Below are 26,753 nucleotides of genomic sequence, written 5' to 3'. Positions count from 1 at the left end.
TGGAGCGTAGTGGAAACCACTTATGGATGACTGTAGATAAACCTTCGTCCAGACTTCCGTGAGCAAGGCCTGTATCGTTTGATCATCTTGTACTGTAGTGAGGAAGGACTAGAATTTAGCCATCATAAGCAAGTCATTTCTGCCCAAACTTGCATGCTAGCGTATGCGAGTCAAATGTCTAGTCTGTGCAGGATTGACGATGCATGATAAGGTAGTTCGCCGAAATCTTCCGGACCGAGGCGTGCTCATGCTCGTGGAAGGATATCCTGGAGTTCAAGCCAACCAAGTGGAACAAAGATGACCTTCGTTACATGCGCTCCACAGGTGTCAATCCAAGCAGCGTCATGCCATTCCACAAAACTTGTCGAGCTGCTTCGTACAGCGCTAGACGTGCTTGCATCAACTCAGGCTCACTGCCAACAACCTGAAGCACATCGTAGCTAGAGCTAAGCGCATGTGACATCTTGAAGAGGTAGGTTAGTATAGTCGCGGGCTCTTGTGTCTTGTATGTGTTGGTGACAACTTCAGGGTACTGTGCTAGCGACCTAGCAAGGTCGATGGCGTGCTGCTCATTGAGCAAGGATAGATCTGCTGAGCTCAGAGAGCCTAGGTCGGCACCTGCTTTTCGCTCTATTGAGCAGAGACGAGCGTGGGCATATTGCAGGTATGGTCCAGTATCTCCTTCGAAGGAGGTCATTCGTTCGAAGTCGAATTCATACCCATTGCGAACCTTGCCGGTCAGATCCTGCACCATGATTGCAGTGATTGCTAGGATATCGGCTATTTTCTCTGGCTCTGTGAGCTGCTGATACTTCTTATCGTTCTTTCGCATGACTTCCATCATGGTATCCTTGACGTGCTGAATGACATCGTCCAGGAACTTGACGGTTCCTCGTCTTGTGCTCATGCCCTTGACCATGCCGAAACTGATGTGCTGGCATTTGTCTGAGATCTCTTTGTGACCGCTGATCTCAGTCGTCTTGAACAGCTGGCCGTTGTGCTCATTCTGTTGGTCAGCTATCACATAGATCATCTTGTCGAAATTGTACTTCTCGTGTCGTTCCAGAATACCTGCTAGGTCGCGTGTGAGGTAAAGTGGGGTCCCATCCTTTCGCTGAATGATGGCCTTGTTGAGCTTTTTTGCTCCGTGCTTCGCGAAGTCGATCAAAACGGCACCTTCTGACTCTTCTGAGATGTTCTTCTCTTTCAAGGTCTTGAGCACTTCGTCTATCTTCTCAGGACTCACGAGTGACTCTCCTGCGTAGACATCAAATTCAATATTCAGTCGAGCGTACGTCTTCTTGTACTTGTCGATACTGAGGTCTCGGAATTGCTTCCACAACTTCATCGCTTCTGGCTCCTTATCCTCCATGCTCTTGAAATATCTTCGAGCCTTCTCGTCTTCGCTCTCTGCAACAAGCGGTTCTAGCTCTTTCTCCAAAGCTGCCGTGTCTTCTCCTTTCTGCTTCTTCTCACGAATCTGCTTCTTCAAGTCGTTGATTGGTACATCTTGCTCAGCCTTAATCTTGCTGATCTTGACATAGACCTCGAACAGATGTGCGATTGAGTTCTTGGCGAGCTCCTCCTGGCTGCCAAATTGACGGAAGCCGTTCGCTAGCAACCCATACTGCTTTCCCCAATCGCCAAGGTAGTTCATTCGGATAACCTCCCAGCCGTTCAGCGCATACAGTTTCGAGATAAAGCCTCCAATGATCGTGCTTCGCAAATGACCTTGGTGGAACTCTTTCGCAATATTTGGTGAGGAGAACTCGACAACAATCTTCTTCTTGCCTTGTTCAGGATGCTGGGGATCGCGGAGACCTGGAATTGGATTTGAGCCATAGATCTGCTTGGTAGACAGGATCATTGGGATGACCCTCGCAATCACATCATTTGGCTTGTAGTAAAATTGCACATATGGACCGTTGGCTTTGCAGGTGACGAGAACATCATCATCTGCTGGGAAAGCAGCGGCAAGTTCTTCAGCTCGCTCAGGCGGCTTCACTCCCTTTTCTCGCAAAGCTGCAACAGGCAACATGAGATCACCTTTGTCCAATGTCTGAGTCCATGATAACAATTTAACCAGATCTTGAGCAGGCTTGTTGACAATGGGAGACAATCTCTCAGCAATATGATGTCGGTAGAAATCGACCGGATTTTGTGCATCTTGTGTACTCATAGTACTCATTGAGTTTGCCAATGCGTTCTCTGTCATGTTGCTAGAGTTGGCTATGATGAGCCTGGTCACGGAAGGGTACTGTATGAGTGGTTGGTGAATTTTGTTTGGGTGTTGACAAATTTTGGAGAAATCTTTTGTATGGATCCTCTGGAAGAGTTGATGAGGCAGCAACTGCCTGTTTGCTTTGGGTCGAAGAAGTCTCAAGTCCGGCTCGAGCAGATAACGAGAAGAGAATGTGCAGTTCAATGAAAGGCGAGGGCGCATTACTAGCTATTCGAGAAGAGTCATGATATGGTCGCAGCTGAATTGATAAATGATTCATAGCAACAGCAAAAGCTGCCAGTTGCCCTGTTTCTTGGCAGCCCGCTACTAGTCGCATGTCACAAGTACAACAACTTACTTGCACTCTTCCTCCAGCTCGTATCACAACTGCGAAGTAAGGACCAGCTATCTACGCGGTAGCAATGCAGCGCTATGCCTGTGACCGCCAGTGACGAGAGTTCTGCGCGCGCAGCAGAAGATGAGCATGCAGCGACGAGCGCGTTTCGCTTCAAAAGGAAGCATGATTCAGTGCAAGTAGAGGAAGAGTCCAGCACGGGGAGGAGCAACGAAAGGCGCAGCCATCGCCGTCACCATCGACGACATCATCATCGCAAGCATAAGCGACGGAGGCTCTCGGACGAGCGGAGCCCTTCTCCAGAGCACGGTCATACCACGTCGTCGCTGCCGCCAGATGCTGCGTTTCGAGAATCCCTCTTTGATGCTCTGGGCGATGATGAAGGCGCAGCATTCTGGCAGGGTGTGTATGGTCAACCAATACACAACTACTCCAGAGCCTATGAGGATGCTGATACCGGTGAGCTTGAAACAATGGACGACGAGCAATACGCGCAATACGTGCGTCGCAAGATGTGGGAGAAAAGTGCGGAAGGCCTGCAAGCTGCTCGAGAAGCAAGGAAAAGAGAAAGGAAGGAAGAAGAAAATCGAAGAAGGGAACAACGCAGTGAAAAACGCAAGCCTCAAGAAAGATCACAAACTCCCAATGACTTTGTCTTTGATTTCGAGATCGAGGCCAGCTTGCGGCGTGGCCAGGACCGGAAAGACAAGAAGAGGTGGCAAACAATCTGGCAAGAGTACCTACAGCGGTGGAAGGAACTGCAGCAAATCTACGAGACACGGAAAGGATCATCTGCTGACGATGGTGAACAGATATTCCTCCGCAACAAGATTGCATGGCCTGTCGAATCTGGAAAGCGCAAAGACGTTGATCCTGATACCGTTGAGGCGTTCTTCAGGAGAGTATGTGATGTTCAGCAGATCGACGAACACGATAATGCGACTGCGATGACCACAACTATCAAAGCTGAAAGGGTCAAATGGCACCCTGACAAGATTCAGCAAAGGTTTGGCTTCATGCAAATTGACCAAGGTACCATGGAAGGTGTGACTGCCGTCTTCCAAGTACTCGACCGTATGTGGACGAAATTGCGTACCAGCAAGCAATGACAGAGACACACTGATGCTGTTACAAGCTAATCTGATCCTGCACTGGCCTCTCTCCTTCCGTCCACGATTCATCAATAACGTCCTGGGGCACATCCCTTAGAAGCACGTGGACATGGTCGATACCAGGAACAGATTGAAGGCTTACCCAATTCTTGAACCAGATCACATTGTCTGTTCCACCTGTCACATCCATTACCCGCTGGACGAAATGTTCCTGAATGAAGGCGTCCACCTGCGTGCGCGCCTCAGCAGTCAAGTCACCTCTAGGCGGCTCGACCTCGAGACGGTTCTTCAACCACACAATGACGTGTACGATACCTTTGTCGAGGCCGTATGGCCAGTCATTTGGCATAATGCGGAAGTCTCGAGAGTCCTGAAAGGGTGTCGGATCTTCATAGTCGAAGAGTGGGCCGGTTTCCGCTGTTGACCTCGGCGACGGAGTCCACTTCAGTCTCTTCTGCATTACATACGCCATGATCGAGCCATATTCTTTCTTGGTTGCGGCAGACCATTTGATGTAGCGCCTCAGGTCTGATGGCCACCGCCGCAGTGTCTCAAGCTTGTTCTCCGCTGCGCCAAGTTAGTATTCATGTACCGGTATCTTGTCCTACGCTCCGCACCAATGATCTGCTTTAGCTCTTCCCAGGTATGAGGCTTATATTCAGCATCTGTAATGGAAAGATTGTATCGATCCACATCCGTCAGCGGAAATGGAGACTCTTCGGTTTCGAAAGGCTCGGTATTCTCGTGACTGTCCATCTCGACGCTTATTGATCTTTCTTTGCAAGCTGTGTCCGCCTCTTCGAAAAAATGCCTTTGCATCGACCAGATCAAATGCCCTCCGCTCCTGCTTTGTGAAATAATCGTCCCGCTATTAGCACTTCTCGGTTGTGATTGGTCCTATTCGAGGCCGTGTTGACAGACGACCGTGACTTGCCTTAAAGAGGCAATCCCATAGCGGACGGTAAACTCGCCGTGCTTGCCATGGTCACGATACTGTCGGCATTAGCCCACAAGGGAATCGATATCCCGCATTCACGGACCCGCTTTCTGTTTCGCGGAAGTTTGCCGCTCTCATAGACACAATCCGCGATTATCCAGGAAGAAACAGAAGTCAAATTAAGAGAGCAAGAGATAGAGCTATCGCCGCCTTCGATTGTGACATCCCATAAGCTATTATAACGAAATTAATCCGCATAGACTCCTGAAGACGTCTATTGAATATTCAACAAGCCGACTGTAGACCGGGTCCGAAAGCATTTCCCGAGACTCTGGGGAAATTTATTTTGTTGAGCCACATCACGATTGCATTTTCCTGGCAAATACCAGTCAGCCACTGACACTGAGAACGTCGACGTGTAGCAGGTGTCTGAAGGTACCGAGCATTTCACGATGGGGTAGGTCACCCCTGCCAATCCATAACCTACAGACTGACCGAGAGCAGGAATCCAGCATTGTCGAAGCAGAATATCAGCACAGTCTACATACCAGCGGTGATCCTGATAATAGGGGTCGGACTCGTCAAGAAAGAATGGATACCATTCGCCGCCATACTCGCAGCAGCTGCTGGCGGATTCAAGTTATACACTAGCAGTATGTGGTGCAAGAAGCGCAGAGAGAACTGACTGACATGATTGATTCTAGCACCAGGCACATTTCTCAAGCCAGACACATTCCAAGAGCTCCGACTCTCCCAAATAACCAAGACTTCGCACAATGTCAAGATATACAGATTTGCTCTGCCCTCACCCAACCAGGTCCTCGGCCTGCCTATCGGTCAGCACATTTCTATTGCTGCAACGCCAAAAAATGCCGAGAAAGAGATTGTGCGGTCATACACACCTATCTCGTCTGACGAAGACCTTGGACATGTCGATTTCATGATCAAAGCATATCCTCAGGGCAACATCTCTGCGCACATGGACAGCCTGAGTGTAGGAGATACCATGAAGTTCCGAGGACCGAAGGGCGCAATGGTCTATACACCGAACATGTGCAAGCATATCGGAATGGTCGCTGGTGGGACCGGTATCACGCCTATGCTCCAGATCATCCAAGCCATTCGCCGTGGACGAGCCAGTGGTGATAAGACGAAGGTCGACTTGATATTCGCCAATGTCAACCCGGACGATATTCTACTGAAGGAAGAAATTGATGGGATCGCGAAGCAAGATCCAAACTTCAAGGTTCACTACGTGCTCAACAATCCTCCGGAGGGATGGACGGGCGGCGTCGGATTCGTCACACCGGATATGATGAAGGAGCATCTTCCAGGTCCAGCACCAGATATGAAGTTGCTGATGTGCGGTCCTCCACCTATGATCAGTGCTATGAAGAAGGCTGCAGAGAGCATTGGCTACCAAAAGGCTCGCCCAGTGAGTAAGCTTGAGGATCAGGTCTTTTGTTTCTAGATTACGCTCATCTACAGAAGTCACAATGTCGAGCTGGTGGTCCTGGTGATGTGCTTCAGCACCGTGGAGAGAGACCATGAATCCTACTGTATCCGGAGGCGCGACCCAAAATGGTCTGGATTCTTTTCCCGGTCGGCCATCGTTGCCAAGACCGGTGCTTGAGACGGAGCACGTGATGCCTACTTCGATGACGTCGACCAAGAAGTCCTGCTGCAAGATCCAGTCCACCTTTTAACTGCCAGCATCAGATCTGGTCCTGTCCCGAGTCTTAGATCGAATCAGGCAAATCGCCACTTCGTCTAGAATACTTACACCAACCATGTGCCGTACTTACCGGACTCAAGGCTGGGCAATGCACATCTCTACGTATTGCCAATTTGTGGCAATGCATTTCATATCTTTATCTTTCTGGTAACATTCATGAACGCCAGCTCTTCCTTTTGTGCATAGAGATACCCATTTGCAGCGTTCAGCATTGTCGAGCTTCAACAGCGTGCATACTTCGTGATCTGCAATAGTAACCTGACATCGAGCAATCGACCACCACAACAACACGATCCTTAGGCTACCGACATGAGACCTTTCACACAGCTGATCGCCACTTCCCTCCTCAGCTCGCTCACCACCACCGCATCATCACAAGATACCAGCAATCCCAAACGCGGCATAGCATACCTCGGCACAGAGCACCCAAACGACTACAACATCTTCCTCTCCCGCCAAAGCCCAATAACATGGTACTACAACTGGTCACCCTACCCCGTCGGGCGCCCCTCCTCCTTCCGCGACATTGAATTTGTCCCCCTCCTCCACAACCTGAATTCCCTCTCCAGTGACCTCCGCCAACTCGGAAACCTCCCCTCCTCCTCAACCCACCTCCTCACCTTCAACGAGCCCGACCACGACACCTCCGGCGGCGGCACGAATATCTCCCCCGAGGACGCGGCCTCCGCTTACATCAACCAGATCGCACCTTTGTCTGTAAGCAACGGCGGCCGCTGGCTCATCTCCCACCCCAGCACAACGGGTACCCTCTCAGGTCTAAACTGGCTCCAACGCTTCAACACATCCTGCTACGCCCTCAACGAGACACACGGCTGCCACGCCGATTTCCTCGCCACACACTTCTACGGTGACTTTCCTGCGCTTGCGTCGTGGCTGGGGACGCTGGATGAGTACTACAACGGTAACGCAAGTAGCGACGCTCAACTACCGATATGGATCACGGAACTCGCGCTCCCGCAGCAGAGTGCAACTGCGAACGAAGTGATGATGAACACGACGCTACCGTATCTCGATGGACTGGAGTATGTGGAGCGGTACAGCTGGTTTGGGATTTTTCGGGAGGAGAATGCGAATGGGTGGACGGGGGGTGGGGTTGCGTTGTTGGATGATGGGGGGGATTTGTCGGGGTTGGGGGCTATGTATCTTGGGGGGGGGTTTGAGGAGGGGATGAGCGCTGATGATGGCGGTGCGGAGGGCGCGGCGGTGAGTACTAGCAGAGGGAGCAGTTTGGCCGTCGTGATTGGGGTGGGGTTGTTGAGTTTGTTTGTTGGGGGATTGGTGTGATGAGGTGGGTGTGGGCTAGTGCTGCTTAAGGTAGAAGTCGTGGTTGGTGATCTAATGGCTAAACTTGCGATTGTGATGGCTCACGACATCCCTGGCAACAGCATTCGCAAACACAAGTACGGCGAACTTTGTAGCTATTTACGATTCATGAGTGACTTCTGCACTACCTTGGTCATGCTTGGCGTCTTGAAGCAGAAGAGAGGCTCTACTGCTCCCCTTTCGCACAGTGACTGGCGACTTCAGTGACCGCTCGATCCTCCTATTGACGAGGAACGGCTTTCGCAACAATCCATCAACGGATCGCTTGCCTAGCTTGCCTCTTCTTCTCAACCATGTTCCTTACCACCGTAAACCACGATTCCGTCGTCTGAAAGCCCGTGATCTCCTCGATCTACCCTGTGCATTGTTGTCTTGTACCGAAGGAATCAAGGTCATAACCGTATCGATCGGAATCGAACGGTCCACTGTGATTGGACTCATATCGAAATGGTTGAGAGTAAGCGTTGGGGTCCGGAGCCGTAGTAGGGTTTGCAAGGGAACCGGACGACTATCACGCTGGGCGATTTCCCTCATATCTTCGGTGTGGATCACAAGCTTCTCTTCATAGTTCTGGCCATGAACAGCGCGAAGCATCTCCTTCATGGCCTCGATGACATTGACTGTAGCGCCGGTGATGGTGATGTGATAGGTGTCTTTCATGGTGACGGTGTAGGTCTCGTCGAAGTCGTCTCCTCTCAAGATACTGGCTCCAGCGTTCAGAACGATCCCGTTAGGCATCTCAGGGTAGCATGTAGCATAATTGATGCGCAAGATGAGGGTTTTGACACGGCCTTGAGTCGACTCGAGCAAAGACTGGATAGTTGAAAGCCCTGTGGGGAACAATGGCGTTAGTCAAGGCCATCACGTTGATCTTGGAATTTGCAACTTACCTGCGCCATCTAATGTCAGTCCGGCTTGAATGTCGATATAATTCATTCTCTGGACTTGCTGGCCGCTGGGTAGAATTTCGCCAACGCGAGAGAGTCGTTTTTCGATCGGCGTCAAGGCGCGGTTCGTACTTGGGTGTGCAGAGTTAAATGTATGAGTAGCGTCGTAGGTCAGGTCTCGAATCTGCATGTACTGCTCGAGAGGCAAGGAATCTTGAAGCTTCCTCATACATGCATGCAACTTGAAAGGTGTGGTACTCCAGAACACTGGCTCCGCTTCATCTCTGACTGCTCGGGAGGTCGCAAACAGCTTGAGGTGTGTTAGATGCTGCGACCTTCTGTTAGGATGGGACCAATTGCAGGCTGCAGCTTGGTCGCAAGAATGGATCATGATTGGGCCAGATGCGAAAAGCTGCTCATAAATCTTCAGGCGTATTTCGACGGGTATGTCGTGAAGCCATTGTCTCGGTTCCGACATCGTGTTTTGCTTCTAGTAGCGTCCTGTGGTCGGTGGATTGGTTTCCAGGTTTCGGATTGACTGGAGGTTGCGTGCAGAGAGTAGGATGGGTTGCAATATGTAGGAAAGGCGGAATGTGTACTGTATATATACAGCCTGTGCGGCTGTGCTCAAACAGATGGGTGAGAAACAACGAGGCTACTTGCACTCTTCAGCGCAGTGTTTGCAAGCACGCCACGGATTGCCATGTATATCCGTATTGTGATTGCAGTCACTTTCTTCCCTAGGCTGCTCTATCCAGAACGCATTGTGTATGCACCGAGGCTGAGTGAAAGCGTTGCACAACAGTGAAAGGCCGGAGTGGAAATGTACGATATAACACTGAACGTCACTCGTTTGGTGTTCGACTCGAACCTGCACTCAACGATTGCCAACAGACAACTCGTGCGACATTCATACCTGCCCATCGCTTGCACTGGAGTGCGAAGATCGTGGGGTTCGTCCCAAACTAGCACATTTTCAAGCATACCGAGTGACCTAGCCAGCTTGTTCCCTGTTCGAATCGTTTCGTTGTTGGGAGCTACCAACCCAAGTCTGAGACCTCTTGTCACCGTGCTGTATTTGCGGTTTGCACAGCCAGTATATGCATGTCAAGAGATATTGAGAGAGGGGTTTGCAGTTCCCTAAATCTGCTCGATATTTCGGTTTCCTCGTCACTTGAGCTGTCCCGACAGCCTGCAGTGTCGTAGCGATATTGTAAGGTACAGGGGCCAGTCACTGGTAGCCACTGACTTCACAAGCTCCGATGCGAGGCAGATGCCTCGAGCACCGATGCTTGATATGGCGCTTCAGTCGAGACATTGACACCTCCCGGTCGCGCATAACTCAATGTCGCCAAACAGATCAACCTTTGTCCACCTCGGTTCGTTCCGAGGCTCATCGACCACTCCTCTCGTCATAGTGGCAACCAGGAACGTATTTTCGAATGCCTCGAGCGTGATGTGCATGGTGTGTGCAATGCTTCTGTTCCTGAAAAGAACACCAAGCCTCGACATATGGTCGTCGGGCAAAATGGTCCACTGATGCTCTGCTTTCGTCTCTGGTCTTGATGGCACTGGCACATCTCTGTATTCAAGTTCCTTTAGCCAGGGGGCGAGCAATCCCTCTCCGACCATCTTGATGTAGGCTTCCTTCAGAGCCCAATAGGTGTAAAACCTTCTCGTCTTCTGATCTGGATCAGTCATACCTGGAAGACCAGGCACAGGCTTATACTTCATGTCACTCTGCTCCGCCGTCGAGAACATCTCCTCGAACACGTCAACCCATTCCTCCAGTTTCGCTTGCGTAGATAGGTCTGGCGTTCTCGGCGGTTCCCAGGTACAAGCAACGTCGACTCCAATCCTCACATCTTCTGTTTCGTCCTCGTCAATCTCGGAATCTGCTTCAATCACAGCTGTTGGGTCGGGATTAATGACTGCTGGGCTTCGAATATTAATGCCGTTCTGGTCATTGACCCGCGCATCTCGAGCCTTTTTTGGAGTCTCGCATCCGACGAGCACGACCATTCCGGCCTGATGAGAGACATTAAATTCTAGCCATTCGAACCCTTTGCCACTCCAGTCATTAGGAGGTGCCCAATATGGTCTCGAATGAGGTTTCGGTGTTCTTTGCACATCGACTTTTGCCCAGGGTATCTTTGCTGTCTTGTGAATGAAGAGATACTTGAGAAGAGCCGAAGCCAGAGACATAAATCTGTCAGGTTTCCTTACATAACGGGTGATGGCTTCCTGAGTCTCTTTAGGTAGCGTGTGTAACAGTGGTAGATGATCATCTTCTTTCTTGGGCGGATTGATATGTCGCGCAGCACTGATGGGCGCGTATGGCCGGATATCAACGTAGTAGCGAGCAATCGAGGTGTGGAAGGCATCATCGCCGTTCGTGTAAGCCATGTTGAGCGGGCACTGGTTGATCAGGCTCTTCAGCTCTCTGATCAGATGTCGTGACCGTGAGCTTTACAAGTTTATAGCTCATAAATTGTCGAGATGTCATCAGCAGCGAGGTGGGCATCATCCGGGCGGATGGGTCGCAAACTCTATGTCAGGCACCGCCATAGAGTGCATCGGAAGGACTAGTGTTTTCGACTGCTAATGTACTTTGTCTTCTCCGAAGTCGAGAAGACATCGAAGGATGATATGTTCTATCTTTAGACCGATATGCAGGGGCCTCAAAATCATGTGCTCCAGGCACCGCAGAGTATTTCTCCGGTGAACTCATCGAATCGCGGAGCCGAAATCGCTTGCCAGCAAATTGACGCCATGGCAAAGTGAAAATGTTCGATGGAAGGCGCGATGCCGTCTGACCACAAGAAATGATTGACTCGACTTCGCTCGACCCCTGGCGCATGCACGATTGATGACACGGTACTGATCGAACATTCTATCAGAGAAGCAGGGACTACGAAGTTCTTGTGCGCATTCTCACAAGTGTTGTGGATTCGACATGGCAATAACAATCGGCGTGCTCGCTGTACAAGGAGCATTTCTAGAACATATCACGCTTCTACGGAAAGCCTCTGCCGAATTTACGTCGGCCGATATCCAATTCAACTTCATCGAAGTGCGAACATCTCGCGAACTGTCGACATGTAATGCTTTGATCATACCTGGAGGCGAAAGCACAACTATCTCTCTAGTCGCTGCCCGGACAGACCTGCTCGACTCGCTCAGAGACTTTGTGAAAGTCGAACGCAGACCAGTATGGGGCACATGCGCCGGTCTCATCTTGCTCGCTGAAGCCGCCAATTCAACCAAGAAAGGTGGTCAAGAACTGATCGGGGGACTCGACGTTCGTGTCAACCGCAACCACTTCGGACGTCAAATAGAGAGCTTCCAGACAGAGTTGACATTGCCTTTCCTCAATCAGTCCGGCGCACCAGCAGAAGCGTTCCCAGGCGTCTTCATTCGAGCTCCAGTGGTTGAGAAGATTTTGCCCAGTGTGGAGGGAGTGCAAGCCAATGAACAGCAAGTGCCGGATTCGGTGGTCGCCCCGTCCAAGCAAGCAAAGGACGAGAAGGCCAAAGCAGCTACCAGTGACGAAGTTGACATAATGGCCACGCTACCAGGAAGGATGAAGCGCGCCGCGGAGAAGGGGGCTGAGATCAATGCTTCGGAGGAGGTAGGAGACATCATTGTGGTCAAACAGGGCAATGTCTTCGGCACCAGCTTCCATCCCGAGCTTACCGGCGATTTCAGAATTCATGTGTGGTGGTTGCAGCAGGTTGTGGCTGCGATGAACAGATAATCCGTCGGGATGTTCTCAACCATACTGATCTTCTGTTTGCACGGCACGACCATAGCCTCCGCGACCAGGATCATATTCTTCTCGATGCTCGTCCCGGACCTGACCACCAGACTTGCCCCTTCCGAACTGTCGTCCTTCCAGAAAACCAGGATCCAAATCGGTCCTCACCAAGCGCTCATCAAGTTTTGTACCTCCAATATACTTCAGGCAGTCCAGAGCATCCTGGTGTGTATAGTATTCGACAAAGCAGAAGCCGCAGGGGGTCTTCTGAAACCGATCCAGGCCCATCACGATTCTTTTGACCTCACCACATCTGCATATTCATTAGACGGCGTTCTGCATATCAGGCAGTGAGAAGGTGTGACCGTACTTGGAGAATAGCTCATGTATTTGTTCTTCAGTGGTATAGAATGAAAGATTGCCAACATAGATTGTAGTAGCATCCTTCAGAGGGTCCTCTTCTTGCTTTGGTTGGGCATCTCGATCTCTCTCTTCACGGTCGGAACGTCGTCGTTTCTGTTAAGTACTTGTTAGAAGACTATCCTCGTATTATCGTTTGGGCGCGGATGAAGTACCTTTGCGGCATAGTAAGCGCTGGGCTTGTCAAGTCTCTCGACCGTCGACATTGTGTTGCAGTCGCGAAGAACAAAGCTTGGGAAGCCTGAGACGACAGTGCACGGTACAAGACGTTAAGGAACACCTAGGTAGGTACTAGTAGTGATTTGACAAAAAGTGGTGTAGTGCGGAGGTGCAAGAGGAAGTGGAAGTTGCGACGCGCTTGCTGCGCGTCAAGATGTCTGAACTTTCGGTCGTCACTGCCTTTTGACTAACAACATATTTACTTCCGCTATTTCACCGCACCACTAAAGGAAAGCAGCGATAAAGCAGCAAAACTTTCTCATATTGTCAATGATGCTTTGTGTCTTGCCTGTGACCAGTTAGTCGGCTACCGAACCATCGACCATCATTGCATCGCCATGCCGAAGGTCATAGGTCACACTCCGCCGTGGCTCTCACACCCATCCCCAGGTGGTCGCATATTCTCCGATCCCGAAGCACAATCGCCTGCCTCACCGTCAAAGAGACATAGTAGAAAGCCTACTGATGGGGAGACAAGTGCTGCGGCCTGTTCAGCTGCGCAAAGAACTATTGCTTACAGAGGCTCCGAAATCTTTACAGTGGTTGGGAATAAAATCAGATGGGCTGATCTAGCAAGAGTCAAGGATGAATGGGAAGGGCAAGGTCACTCGCGACCAGGGCACTCAGACAAGAGCGGCCACCAGCCCGAGAAACGAGCATATCGCACCTTCAAGACCCCAGTCTACTATCAGATCACCAACCTGACTGTATCTCCTTCCGGACACTTCCTCGCTATCTCCACTGAGCACACAGTTCATGTCGCTGTCTTGCCCGACTCCTCCCGCCTACACGACAGCGACCACTCCGAGATCAAGCTGAGAACTCATCATGTGGGTCCCACCACTCATGTCATACCCGAGGCTGCCTTAGCAGCTGTACTTTGGCACCCGCTTGCTGCGTCTTCAGCATCGACGGATTGTCTGGTCACTGTGTCCACAGAAGCCGCTGTCAGAGTATGGGAGTTCGACCACACCGACCGCTGGTCCGTTGAGCGACCAGCTTTGGCCATCGACTTGAGGAGATTGGCAGACGGAACTTCTTCGGACCAGGACTTTGAGCCCTCAGGGTTTGGAAAGAGCCGCGGCTTCTCAGCTGATACATTCGACATGGAGGCAGCAGCAGCTTGCTTTGGTGGTCGAGGTGCCGAGCATGAAGATCCTTGGGCTGCCACCAGCTTGTGGATCACAATGACCAATGGCGACGTCTATGCTTTGTGCCCTCTACTACCATCAAGGTGGAAGCCCACCAGCATGACCATTCCTGCATTAACGACTTCCGCCGTGGCAAAGAAGGCCAGCATGTCTCCTGAGGACGTTGAGCCCGACGAGAAGAGAGCGGCAGAGCAGCGATATGAGTGGGTGCAAGAGCTCGACAACGAGACCCTGGATAGTGATGATAGCACACTTCTCAGACCTTCCATACTCAGCGCCATTCCCCGATTGCAGGGTCCTTTTGAGCTACCCGTTGATGAAACGAGCGATGACAGCGAGATTTCGGATATATTGGTGATCCCTGCGAACCTGGACGAGGAAGATTTGTTTTCTGGCGAAGACGATTATGAGATTCTCGGCAGCGCAAAATCTTTACCATTTTCTATCATATGTCTCGCCACTACAACACATCAACTCCATGTGATGATCGAGCTCGAAGGCGTAACTGGACAGTGGCTTCCTAAGAAAGGCAAGAATCACTTCAGCAGTCCAACCTGGAAAGCAGGAGAATTCGTTCTGCTCGAGACAATATCTCTGGGCGAGGAGACGGAGGTCGCGACATGCCCGATGGCGATCAATCCAGACCCTACAAATCCGTACCTGTTTTTCGTCACCACTGGGAGCGGCGTGTGGTCTATATCGTTGGAAGACTGGGCATCGAGGGTCGCGTTCGAAGTGACCGACGAAGATTCGGACACCATAGATCCAGGTCTACAGAGTCGTTTGAAGCTGGCTTGTCAGGGGCCGATCTGCGTCAGCAAGGAATTGATCCCGTCACAGCAGCTGGGAAGCTCCACACAAGCATCTTTGTCGACGGCCGTTTTCATTGAGGACATCAATTTGGGCAGCCTGCTCCTTGCTTCTTCTGATGGAAGGGCTATTGCAGCTCAGCTCGATCAGACGCCTTTCCGCGCTTCTCAGATGCTCACGAACGAACCGTCGTTCTCCACCTCCGCCGCATCACCGTTCCGTGCATCTCAGTCTCTTATGCAAGTCTTACAGACCGAGGTCGAACCTATGAATCATACACCACCCACTCGTGCTCCATACGCTCCTCCGCAGATCTTCTACCACGATCAGATGGCTGCACTGGACCATGTCAAAAGCCGTGTTCCCCCTCAGCGCAGATCCATGCTCACAGAGAACCCGCTACGCCTTAGTCCGGCGTGCCTCGATGTCATGACACTTGCACACCGCACCTTCTCTCATCAGACCTCTGTCGTCGAAACAGCTGCAGCTGAACTGTTCCGCCGCTGTGAGCGCCTGCGTCAAGAACTCGGAGATCAGGTCAAACAAATGGCTGAGCTTGCAGAACGCCTGAACCGCTTGGGGCCGGGCAGTGATTATCAAGAAAAGGTTCAAACCAGCAATAAAAGCGATGTGCCACATTCAGAAAAACTCAATGATCGTATAGAGGCTGCAAAATCGAGACAGAAAGAATTGTACAGCAGATATGAACGTCTCAGACGCAAGGCGGGCCAAGTGGGTCATGCTAAACAGGAGCTGAGTATCAAGGAAAAAGCATGGGTAGATGAGGTTGACTCCCTTGCTGTTCACGTTGGTATAGAATCAGAAGCGCCTGATCAAGACACAAGCAAACAAGGCGGAGATACCGCATTGACGTCGAGGTTGACGGCAGCTAAGTCTCTGATCGATGATCTGATGGCGGAAGCAAAGAGAGTCAAGGACCAAACGAATACCGAGACAGAAAACAAGGATGATCAACAGAATACGCCAGATGGCAAGTTGAGGACGTCACTGGGTGGAAGTGGTAATATGTCTCGATTCCAGAGAAGAAAGATTCAGGAGGTCATGGAAATGGTGGAGCGTGAAGCAGCGGTTATCGAGGCTGTGCAAGGTCGTTTGAGTAGGCTGAGTGTATGATACTGAAGGGCAGCTGTGGGTGCTAGGGAGTACCCCGTACTTGGAGAGACCGGAGTAGCCTTGGGAACTTGGGAAATCTTATATTGAGCACGTGCATGATGTACCCATCGATCCTACTTGCATCCTACTGTTTCCTGCTCAGTGCATCAAATCATCCTTATTTGTGCTGCCTGCTCCAGGAAGCCACAACCATGCACTGGTCTTGCCTTGCCTATCACTCACAGCAAGTTTTGTCCAAATGCATCTCCTCTGAACTCGTGCTCATCCCCATCTCTCAATGTCATTCTTTCTAATTTTAAGCTTCGTTAAGCGTTTTCCGTCAGCTCGGATCCATGTAATCTTAACGCCTCCACGCGATGGATAAAGCACGTTAAGCTTCGCTAGAGCGACCGTGGGGACGCCAAGGAAGACTTAAGGTTGGCGGATCGAGCATGAGAAAGTCGTAGCAAGTGCAAACTAGACCCCCAGATATTCACCCCTGCGCTTGCCCTGGTGGTGCAGCGCTTCTGTTATATGGTCGGCGTCTAGCCTGGACTATCAGACGAGATTGCTAACGCCCACTGGGGAAAGGCCGCGCAACTTCACTCCAAAAAAAAAGAAGAGTCTAGCCTTGGGGATGGGTGCGCTTACACTTACGTATTGTGTGGACAAGCCACGATGGCTGGAAGGCGGAAGGCACAAGCCGGCTGTTCACATGCAAGTCAACCTACGTGAAGCCAGCGCGCCCAGAACAAGAGCAAACTGACGCAGCGAGCCCTCGCCGGCATACAGTCATCGTTAGGCTGGTCCATAATGTTTGACGCGCCGATGCATAGCTCGCAGACGCATGTTTGCTATAAGCCTACGTACCTTGAATATTAGGCTTACCCCGCGATGAACTCTCAGGATATGGTGGCCAGGATCGTCTGTTGACTGACTTCACTATGTGCAGAAGTACGCCACAATCCGAGTATCGATCAAACTAGTGACCTAATGCCTACCCATGAGTTGACAAAATAGAGCTGACGTTCCAAGAAAGCCAAGATCAACAAGCAATACCCCTGACTAGACGCAAAGTGGCTAAAGTCACTCGGCAAGTCAGTCGGGACAAACTTTGCTCAAAGCCAAAAGCGAACCTCAAAGCCAATCGATTACTTTCTCATTCCGAAGTGGAAATTGATTCATCCTATTGGTGCGATGCGTCCAGCGGCAGTCCTGTACAGCGAGCGGAGAGAGGATGGTCAGCATTGCTTCTGTGTGGCTATGGCGGCTTGTCTCCCTGTCAGCGATGAGCCACCATGCATACGAAGGAGTGAATTGACAGGTGACACATTGACTACGGATGTCAGCATGGATTTCGGCAGCCCCAAGAACATTTACGACTCTACGAAGGACATCTCTAAGATGGCAGAAAATTGAATCTGGACCCCAGATTATGCAGGAGGATCGTATCGAGGATGCCTAGTCTCGACCAAACCATGACCAACAACAATCATATGCCGCTCCATGGAGCGTAAACGATCCAACTGTGAGTATTGGCGTTTGGCTGGCAGAAAAGCTTCTTTTGGCGTCAAAGCTTGTTGTGCCATCACCACCAGTCTTCGATACAGATCCTCTATGCTTTACTGCTTTCGCACAGGGGGGACACGTGGGGAGATGAAGTCTCTGGAACGTGGGCACGACATGGCCTTCAAAACCGAGCGGATCTCCTTCGTCCTAGCATTACGATCTCACCCTCATTCATCGCAGCATCAGTTTCTGTACAGAGCCTCGTTCTTGAGGTTTCTTTCCATTCCTTACCTTCGATCGTCTGGGGACGTAAAGCCTTGCCTCTCGTTATCTGTCTTGGGAGACAGCCAAAATCCTCACACTCTCTTAGCATACATTTGACACAACACTTTTAAACATGAAGATCACGACCTCTGCCGCTCTGGCGGTGGCTGCGAGCGGTGTCTCGGCCCAAGATAGCTGGGCTGGCTGGTCGAGCAGCAACTCCGGCTCCTCTTCTTCTACTTCCTCCAAGCCCGTCTCTAGCACTTCAAGCACTACCAAGAGCTGCCCAGCAACATTCACCTCCGTCGAGACCACTACCAAAACCTGCTACGAGTCTACATCTGAGATCTACCAGGCCACAGTCACTGTACCAATCTCAAGCAAGGCTGCTGATGTTTCTGTTGAGCCCCAATGGGTTGATTGGGACACCGTCAACACTACTGGTGCTCCAGTGACTAGCATGCCGGCCGGCTGCACAGCTGGAAAGACTGTTACCTCCACCAATACCATCACCTCGACCATTCTAGGCACGACAACCATCACCAAGTCTGTTCTGTATGTTGGCGCATCAGCGACTGGTAATGCTGATGCTGCGTGGAACGCATGGAACACAGCCCAGGGTGCCTCTGGTTCAAGCTCGACCGCAGCTTCTGTGACTGGTTCAGGTTCAAGCTGGGACTCAGGAGACAAGCAAGGATCCGACTCAGGTTCCATCTCAGGGTCCGGCTCTGGATCTGGCTCCGGTTTCGGCTCGGCTTCGGGCTCCAACTCGAACGATAACGGCAATAACAACAGCGGAAATGGCTGGGGCAATGGTGGAAGCCCCAATTCTGGGTCCAGTTCAAGCAACAGCAACAATGGCAACAGCAACAGCGGAAGCATCGCAAGCTCAGACTCTGCTAACGACGGCTCAAACAACAACAAGGGCAGCTGGGGTCAAGGAAGCTGGGGAGGAAAGGGCAACGGCGGCCAGCAGCTTGGCAGCGGTAACGATGTCTTCCAATGGACACCCGAGGCACCTACAAACACTCAGTCTGGCATTGCTCCCGAATATACCAAGAACCCCGATGGATTCTACAGCGGAACTCCATGGGGCGGTGCTGGCGATTGGAACGACTGGAAGGGCCCGAACGGTGGTAGCGGCGATGGCGGTAACAACAACGGTGGCGGCAAGCAAAACGGCACCGTTCCTGATAATGGCGGTAAGCAGAATGGTACTGTCCCAGACAATGGAGGCAAGAACCAAACCACACCAGTGAACGGTACTTCTCCGGACTATGGCTCCAAGGCCAGTAACGTCACGAAGCCATTCGAATTCCTGAAAGACTCGGCTTGCAACAGTGCTTCTGACCGAAGCCGATGGTGTGGTGGGGCTGATATCGAGACAGATTATTATCTGGATTACTTCGGAGATGGAACGGCAGTTGGCGGCAAGCTGGGCGGTCATGCCGGGTTCGGCCTTGGCGGGTCTTGCAACTATGACCTTGTGATCACAAATGGTACATGGAACTCGGATGGGACCGACGTTCAAACTCTTTTGATCAACGGCCAGTACCCAGGCCCTGCTATCGAGTGCACCTGGGGCGACTTGGTCACCATCAACGTGCACAACCAGATGCAAACGAACGGGACAGCTGTCCACTGGCACGGTATCCGACAAGTCGGTACTAACGACCAGGATGGTGTACCAGGTGTCACTGAATGTGCCCTTGCTCCGGGTCAATCCCGAACCTACCAATGGCGAGCATCCTCATATGGTACCTCATGGTATCACTCTCACTGGAACTTGCAATATGGTGATGGCGTTCAAGGCCCTATCATCATCCACGGTCCGGCCACTGCAAACTACGATGTTGATGCTGGTCCAGTCATGATTGCTGACACGTTCGGCATGTCTGCTACTGCTTTCGGCTCGCTCATCGCACATGTAGGTCCCGCACCTGTTGACAACTACCTCCTCAATGGCCACAACGTCCGACCTGATTTGTCGTCTGGTCAGCATTCTTTGTGGAAGGTCCAGAAGGGGAAGAAGTATCTTTTCCGTATCATCAACTCCGCTGCCCAGAACATGTATTCAGTCTCGATTGATCAGCACAAGATGAAAGTCATTGCTGCTGACTTCGTTCCCATCGAGCCCTACATGACCGAGTGGGTCAACATTGGGATTGGTCAGCGATACGATGTTGTTGTCGAGATGGACCAAGATGTCGATAGCTACTTCTTCCGAGCTGTGACCCAGACACTCTGCCCATCTGGCTCGAAGAACAGTGGTCTCGGCCAGGCCAACGGCATCATTGCTTACGAAGGTGTTCACGAGCATCCAATCTACCTACCAAGCTCCACTGCCAACGGAAACAAGACCGCTGCTGCCTTCGCCACTTGCAATGACGAACCTCTTGCGAGCCTGGTCCCACATCTCAAGAAAGATGCTGGCACCAAGAGCTCTTTCCAAGCATCTGCATCTACCATCCCAGGCGGTACTGTCACTAAGGTCGGCACGTCTGACGATGGTGCTGTCTTCCGATGGTTCTTGAACAACGGTGCCATGTACATCAACTACACTCAACCCACCATTCAGTCTCTCAGTGACGGTTACGGCTTGAATGAATCCGTTTACGCCAACCAAATCACTTTGAACCAAAAAGACCAGTGGGTGTACTTCGTCATCCAGAATCAGTTCTTTGCTTTCCACCCCATGCACTTGCACGGCCACGACTTCTCGCTCCTTGGTCAGGGAGACGGTCTCTTCACAGCCGACATGGTCAGCACCCTCAACTTCGATAATCCAATGCGACGTGACACGGCCATGCTCCGAGGTGCTGCTTCTCCAGCAGCTGCATCGGGCGGATACACCGTTATCGGCTTCGAGACGGACAACCCAGGTGCCTGGTTGATGCACTGCCACATCGCATGGCACGTTGACGGCGGTCTCGCTCTCCAGTGGCTCGAACGACCAGATGATATGCAGGTCTCGACCTACACGGACAAGCAATCGTTCAAGGATGAGTGCTCGGCCTACAGCTCGTACGAAGCCACCACCCCATCTGGCAAGAAGTTCTCTGGCCAATCCGGCTTGAAACGCCGCGAGAACAACTACTTCGACCGTATGGTCTCGGAGGCCAACAGGCAGTTCGACAATGTTGTTCGACGGGATGGACATGCACACTCTCACTACCTTGATGGTCATCTCAAGCGAGGTCTTGGTGATGGCCACAATCGACGAACGTTTGGTCGTCGTCGGTAAAGCCATGGACGTGGTGTTGGTGTCGTGTGAATACGGGTTTGGCGAGCACAGTAGCCAGTCAAGTGGGTAGTAATGGTAATGCACAGCTAGTATCCTCACGTTTATATAGCTAACAAGGCCCATCAAGTCGAGCCTGGGGGCAGGTGGTGGTGTGGGCATTTCATAGTGTACTCTGATATGTATATTACTTGTGTCTAGTCAATCTTGAATCAACGGACATCACAATCTTGCTTACCTTGTCCGTTTCAACCTACAAGTCTCTGATGCTCCTGCTGTCCTGACTTTCGAGTTCACGGTGAGTCACGACTGCCGTTAGGACCATAAAGAATGAAGGCGAGCTTCGGAAGGGGGCCTACATATAATATGCCGTGCTTACATTCCCATTGGCTTTCCGTTCCCCGACGGGTACAGGCATTGACTCAGTTTACTCGTGAGAGAGCGAAAGGTAAAAAGCTTGTATTCTGCGTTCTACCTATATGGTTTCAGGTACATCCTTGTTCCGTCGATATGTTGAGCAACCACGTTGAGAGGGCACAGTTTAGTATCTGTCTACACACTTCGTAGATACGGGGACTAACAGTCAACAGGCAAGATTTCTCCCCAAACGAACACATGCGTGGTCACTCTTGTATCCCCGAGCGAGGAGTAGGTACAACGTTGAAGAACAGAAAGGAGTGTACGAGTAGTTAGCTCGAGACAAACAACGATGAGAAACGCCTTTCCGAAAGCATCTTAGCCTAAGATTTGGATCTAACCATTTCCGCGACACGGCCTCTTGTCTCGCTTGTGCAAGCTGCATATGATCACATTTCAAAACACCTTGATCATCTGACAATTCATGATACGAACATGACTTGAACGATAAGTAATGCTTCATCCGCCTTGACGGCACAAGAACTTTATGTGACTTTCTCTGACGCGTGGTCATTGCTCGGCAACGTCGAGCTACGATTCTCGCTAGATGACGTCGTGATCCTTTTTCAATCTCAACAGACTTCTGTTTGCAGCAAGAATCAAGAAAACTTTATGGAAAAACGGCATGAGAGATGAAGCTCCATGCATTTTCCCAGCGAACGTTCTTTTGCGGCTACACAACGGCGGCTAGGCGCCGTCATGGTGTTTAGAAGGCAGTCTCATGTTTCAGACCAAGACTTCTCTTATGTTGATATGATAATCCCGCGCAGAGGTCGCGGCTTCTTACCACATGCAGACCCTCTCATCTAGCACATCACATACGCCTATTATGACTCCAAGGCCAGGACACTACGATGTCGAGGCCTCGCCCGAAGACCGCAAAGGGACACGCCAACAACCACCTGGTATCAAAGGCAGAATCAGCCATTTCACATGGTCGAACTTCGCATGCACGATGTCGACGGGCGCCATCGCTGTCGTGTTATCGCAGCAACCGTTCACATTTGATGGTCTCAATGTAATTGGCAAGATCTTCTTCATACTCGATCTGGTTCTACTTCTGGCATTTATGGCGACAATGGTCACACGGTTCGTATTGCAGCCGTGGAAGTTTACGAAATCTCTGCACTACCCAAAGGAAGCTCTCTTCTTTGGCTCGTTCTGGGTGAGCATTGCGCTTGTCCTCACTTGCACGCAACAATACGGTGTTCCCAGTTGTGGTCCTTGGCTAGTGAAGGCGCTCGAGGTCTGTTTCTGGTTATACGCTGCGTGCGCGCTTCTGGTGGCCATCTTCCAGTATTGTACGTTGTTTGTGGCAGAGCAGATGCCGGTCTCATCAGCAATGCCTGCTTGGGTTTTCCCAGTCTACCCGTTTCTGGTCATCGGCCCTCTCGCAGCAGTTCTCATACCAAGTCAGCCACAAAGTTCCGCCCTCCCGATCTTTGTTGGAGGTGTGCTTCTTCAGGGCTTGGGCTGGACAGTCGCGATGTTCATGTACAGCATTTACGTCATCCGGCTCATGTCAAATGAACTGCCACCTCCTTCAACACGGCCGGGAATGTTCATTTCAGTTGGTCCCGCTGGCTACACCTCAGCAGGTCTCGTCGCGCTCGGCAATCAAGCACCCAATGTCATACCGCAAGATTTCCTAAGCCTACCAAATTTCGATGTTGGTGCCGCGATCAAAGTTCTGGGGGTCATGTCCGGCATCTTCGTTTGGCTTGTAGCCTTCTGGTTCTTCGCCCTGTCGCTTGTGGCAGTACTCACTGGCGTGAGAAAGATGAGCTTTACACTGAATTGGTGGGCTTTCATCTTCCCCAACGCTGGTATGATACTTGCGGCGATCCAGATTGGAATGGTCCTCAATAGTACAGGCATCAAGGCTGTCACATCTGGCATGACCATTTTACTTGTGGTGGCTTGGCTCTTCACGGCTGGCTCGCATATTGTTGCTGTGGTCCGGAAGCAGATTTGGTGGCAGGGCCGCGATGAGGATGATGGGATGGAGGACCAGATCAGCTCGGGGCTCAAATCGCTCGTACACGACAGTCACTAGAGTTGCTGCGCTCTCCACGTTGCAGACTCCGGTACTGCGGGGAGTGGATTCGTCTGTGCTTGGCGTCTGTCTTGCGACCAACGCCTAGTAGCACCATCATCTGCAGCGTTCCAGCAACGTGATACGGTTTCTGCAGTCAGTCAATCCTTGCCTCACAAAGCTCTCGCTTCACAGCATCCACCGTTGTCGTTCTCACATTCTCGCGGACAAAAATTGGTACTCCAGGATAGAATCAATCCTGTTGAGATCTAGACTCACGCAAATGCAACGGACGAGGAAGATATATACCCCGGCCGCATCGCTTCTTCACAATGGCAAGGGAGTAGTCACAATCAGATATCCAAGGTTCTCTGAGCATTAGCATCAACACTATCTTTCTCTTGGTCTACCTCACCTACCTACGAAGGTTCAAGTCAATGTCAACCATGGCCAACGACAAGCAGGTTCAGCCACCTCGTAGGCCTGACTCGCCCAGGCCCGTATCAATGTTGACAGGGTGTGCTTTCCACATTGACCCTCATTACCTCAAGCGTGGCAAAAGTCTCAATGCTGTCTCAACAAGTCGACCTCGGCCAGCGATGAAACCGCGCCGACACACACTATCAGAAACAGTCAAGGAAGTGGACAAGCAATGTGCGCACATAGAATGCTTGACACAAGAGAACAGTGGAGAGACCGTACGAGGTCGAGTCTCGAAGTCTGCGCCTGTCACACCGGCTCGAGCGATGGCAGATCCTATAGCATCGAGTCAATGTCGCAATGGCACGACATCACAAGCAAGTCACCAAGGAGCAGCCGAAGTTCAATCAAGACAACTTCACGAATGGTCTCCAGCTTGCTCAGAGATGAGTTCACCATTAGTTCATCCATGTGACGACGAGGCTGAACTAAGCCAGCCTTGCGCAGAGCTACCGATGATATCTGCGACTTCAGAATGTCAATACTCTGAAACTTCTGCTTTACCAGCACAACATACTCATACAAAAATAACTTACGTACCGTCGGTTCCGCGGGAGGAGCCGACATTTGGCTGCTCGGCTGTTAGCGCAGCCCGTTGGGGTGGTGCTGGGCTTGCTGTGAGGGTGTGACTCCAGGAAACTACTGACGCTCTTGGGAGCGAGCCAACGCGTGGTGAAGGAGAAGACATGTGTTCTGGGTGTGCTGTGAAGAGAGGCTGAAGGTGATCTGAACACGTTAAGAGATGGAACCACGGCCGAACACTCTGGATGCGGAATGGTGCAAGCACCAATGCTTTCATTGCACGCTGCGCCAGAGCTGTGGTGACACTTCAGATCCGGCACCTCGCATTCAGAAACATGGTCTGGTGTGGATTGGTTTCTCCTCCTATGTGGTTCGGCCTGGGGTGGCTGGCCGCATGCGCATCTCAGCAATTACTCAAGCGGCGGGCATGTCGATCTACCTATGTCTTCACGACGGTATCTGAACACAAAACTCCGGCGGCTTTAAAGGTGGAAAAAGAAGGAAATTAGGTCGCGAAATACCCAGACTATTCTTGAGGAGATGGAGTTTCCGCAAGGAGCAAACTATCGCGACGAAGAGCTGTCTCATAACAATAGAACAGATGAAGCGCGAACGCTTCGTGCCGTAAGCATAAAAGAAATACACGCAGTATCCTCTGAACCAAATGAAAATTACATAAATCAAAATCACTTCCTATACAGCAAGCGGTTTCCCGTCTGCCGCGCGATCGATAACCAGAAGACATCTTGAATATATTATTACTCGTTGCGAGAGCTGTTCTATCAATGGCCGGAAGTGGCTACCCGATTAAACGCTGCTGGGCTCGGCGCAGCATCGATCAACAGGAAGGCGACGAGTGGAAGACCGCATTTCGTACGAGGTATGGCCTCTACGAGTACTGCGTAACGCCCTTCGGCCTGTCCAATTCCCCTGCGAGTTTCCAATTCTACACACAAGTGTCTGCGAGAGTTTCTCGATGTCTTTGTGATTGCATACCTTGACGATGTGCTAGTCTCTTCTGAATGGAAGGAAGAACACCTTATGCACGTGCGACAGGTCTTGCAGGCCCTACACAACTTACCAATTCCATCAAATCTAGACAAATTCAAAGGATGTCTTCAAAAACAACTACCACAGTAAGATCGGACTCTACGGTCGGAGCCATAGCTATTGTGGGTTGGAACGTGCAGGCTACTGTATCCTCAACTTCGAATCAGATCGCGAGCCCAGGCACTTCGACTGCTGCAACCTCTTTCTTCGACATCGACAGGGTCTTCCCCCCACCCCAAGTGGTTCGTCTGCTGCTGGGAACAGCAATGGGGACAATAATAAAAGTGGCTAACTGAGTACTGGCGTAAAAACAGGAATCGGTGCCGTGGCTTCTTCTCAATACTTTTACCTACTTGTCACTCCTACTTGGGAAAGAGTGAAGTGTGACGCCTCAGAAGAGACCTGTTCAACCCTTTCGGACACATCTCTTGTTCCGACCCGACATGATACTTGAGAGATATCGCGAGGATAAGAAAAATATTCGTTCCAAGAGTCTATATCCAGTTCAAATCTAGAGGCTCACTGGGTGATCATAAAGCACAGTTGGCGAGACCCATTGCCAGGAGTAAGGTCGAAAAGATGAGCTATCAGGCTATTTGCTATGTATCAAGTGGGCTCGCTGGACCTTTCAGGAGTACATTTTCTTTCAGAAAATCTGACCATTCGGATTTATGTTGAGTAACAAGACGGATGTTGAGTTTGAAAGGATCGGCATATCCCAAGTACTGTGACACGCTCTTTGGAGATCGTCGGCGCAGTACGGTCCGTGAATATGGGCTTCCTGTTAGACGTTGAAGGCGATGGTGGCAGCCAAAGATATCGACGATGTCAGGCGGGTAGTAGCGCTACATTCGATCTTCACCAAAGCAACTCGGAACGCGTATCAGTAAGCACGGCGGAGCACGACCGTTCAGGTAGCTGGTTTCCATGGGTGCTACAGCGACCACCCACTCCGACGGATGAAGCTACGCAAATTACATCTCTTCTCTGAAGAACCATGGGCTTTAACTTCTGAGCAAGGCGGTCCCGTCTTCAAGGGAGAACCGGGCATCACAATCGAAAAGCTGGAAGAGTGTCTCAGAAGAGACCTGTTCATCATCCCTTTCAGACATATCTCTGATATCGTATCTCTCGGATGGAACGAATTCTGGACGATTCGATGAATCTTGGTTCG

At 51.1% G+C, this 26,753-nt stretch overlaps 12 protein-coding genes across 12 annotated transcripts; 7 read left to right on the top strand and 5 right to left on the bottom strand.

Annotated features, from left to right (window-relative positions):
- Nucleotides 1-307: 307 nt before the first annotated feature.
- Nucleotides 308-2,215, bottom strand: SYR1 (arginyl-tRNA synthetase; the record flags this gene model as incomplete). Its single annotated transcript, XM_064868620.1, has 1 exon — nt 308-2,215. The coding sequence occupies one exon, from the start codon at nt 2,213-2,215 to the stop codon at nt 308-310; it is 1,908 nt and encodes a 635-aa protein (XP_064734117.1).
- A 438-nt stretch (nt 2,216-2,653) lies between these two features.
- Nucleotides 2,654-3,685, top strand: PMZ80_000165 (uncharacterized protein; the record flags this gene model as incomplete). Its single annotated transcript, XM_064868619.1, has 1 exon — nt 2,654-3,685. One exon carries the CDS (start codon nt 2,654-2,656, stop codon nt 3,683-3,685), a length of 1,032 nt encoding a protein of 343 aa, XP_064734116.1.
- A 19-nt stretch (nt 3,686-3,704) lies between these two features.
- PMZ80_000164 (uncharacterized protein) lies at nt 3,705-4,444 on the bottom strand (the record flags this gene model as incomplete). Its single annotated transcript, XM_064868618.1, has 2 exons — nt 3,705-4,255; nt 4,306-4,444. 2 exons carry the CDS (start codon nt 4,442-4,444, stop codon nt 3,705-3,707), a joined length of 690 nt encoding a protein of 229 aa, XP_064734115.1.
- A 633-nt stretch (nt 4,445-5,077) lies between these two features.
- CBR1 (NADH-cytochrome b5 reductase) lies at nt 5,078-6,096 on the top strand (the record flags this gene model as incomplete). The annotated part of the gene is made up of 3 exons (XM_064868617.1): nt 5,078-5,082; nt 5,130-5,278; nt 5,330-6,096. The coding sequence occupies 3 exons, from the start codon at nt 5,078-5,080 to the stop codon at nt 6,094-6,096; spliced, it is 921 nt and encodes a 306-aa protein (XP_064734114.1).
- A 573-nt stretch (nt 6,097-6,669) lies between these two features.
- On the top strand, nt 6,670-7,665 carry PMZ80_000162 (uncharacterized protein; the record flags this gene model as incomplete). The annotated part of the gene is made up of 1 exon (XM_064868616.1): nt 6,670-7,665. The coding sequence occupies one exon, from the start codon at nt 6,670-6,672 to the stop codon at nt 7,663-7,665; it is 996 nt and encodes a 331-aa protein (XP_064734113.1).
- A 339-nt stretch (nt 7,666-8,004) lies between these two features.
- On the bottom strand, nt 8,005-8,820 carry PMZ80_000161 (uncharacterized protein; the record flags this gene model as incomplete). Its single annotated transcript, XM_064868615.1, has 2 exons — nt 8,005-8,534; nt 8,595-8,820. The coding sequence occupies 2 exons, from the start codon at nt 8,818-8,820 to the stop codon at nt 8,005-8,007; spliced, it is 756 nt and encodes a 251-aa protein (XP_064734112.1).
- A 1,076-nt stretch (nt 8,821-9,896) lies between these two features.
- PMZ80_000160 (uncharacterized protein) lies at nt 9,897-10,997 on the bottom strand (the record flags this gene model as incomplete). Its single annotated transcript, XM_064868614.1, has 1 exon — nt 9,897-10,997. One exon carries the CDS (start codon nt 10,995-10,997, stop codon nt 9,897-9,899), a length of 1,101 nt encoding a protein of 366 aa, XP_064734111.1.
- Nucleotides 10,998-11,547: 550 nt separating this feature from the next.
- On the top strand, nt 11,548-12,348 carry SNO1 (Senecionine N-oxygenase; the record flags this gene model as incomplete). Its single annotated transcript, XM_064868613.1, has 1 exon — nt 11,548-12,348. One exon carries the CDS (start codon nt 11,548-11,550, stop codon nt 12,346-12,348), a length of 801 nt encoding a protein of 266 aa, XP_064734110.1.
- Nucleotides 12,349-12,363: 15 nt separating this feature from the next.
- Nucleotides 12,364-12,974, bottom strand: CBC2 (nuclear cap binding complex subunit; the record flags this gene model as incomplete). Its single annotated transcript, XM_064868612.1, has 3 exons — nt 12,364-12,661; nt 12,719-12,864; nt 12,924-12,974. The coding sequence occupies 3 exons, from the start codon at nt 12,972-12,974 to the stop codon at nt 12,364-12,366; spliced, it is 495 nt and encodes a 164-aa protein (XP_064734109.1).
- A 351-nt stretch (nt 12,975-13,325) lies between these two features.
- PMZ80_000157 (uncharacterized protein) lies at nt 13,326-16,082 on the top strand (the record flags this gene model as incomplete). The annotated part of the gene is made up of 1 exon (XM_064868611.1): nt 13,326-16,082. One exon carries the CDS (start codon nt 13,326-13,328, stop codon nt 16,080-16,082), a length of 2,757 nt encoding a protein of 918 aa, XP_064734108.1.
- Nucleotides 16,083-17,967: 1,885 nt separating this feature from the next.
- PMZ80_000156 (uncharacterized protein) lies at nt 17,968-21,078 on the top strand (the record flags this gene model as incomplete). The annotated part of the gene is made up of 1 exon (XM_064868610.1): nt 17,968-21,078. The coding sequence occupies one exon, from the start codon at nt 17,968-17,970 to the stop codon at nt 21,076-21,078; it is 3,111 nt and encodes a 1,036-aa protein (XP_064734107.1).
- A 1,243-nt stretch (nt 21,079-22,321) lies between these two features.
- PMZ80_000155 (uncharacterized protein) lies at nt 22,322-23,548 on the top strand (the record flags this gene model as incomplete). The annotated part of the gene is made up of 1 exon (XM_064868609.1): nt 22,322-23,548. One exon carries the CDS (start codon nt 22,322-22,324, stop codon nt 23,546-23,548), a length of 1,227 nt encoding a protein of 408 aa, XP_064734106.1.
- Between the last annotated feature and the right edge of the window lie 3,205 nt (nt 23,549-26,753).

The sequence above is a fragment of the Knufia obscura genome, assembly GCF_036327395.1.
Source record: "Knufia obscura strain CCFEE 5817 isolate CBS 148926 chromosome Unknown scaffold_1, whole genome shotgun sequence".
Classification (NCBI taxonomy): Eukaryota; Fungi; Ascomycota; class Eurotiomycetes; order Chaetothyriales; family Trichomeriaceae; genus Knufia; species Knufia obscura.
This window is presented reverse-complemented; position numbering and strand designations above follow the sequence as displayed.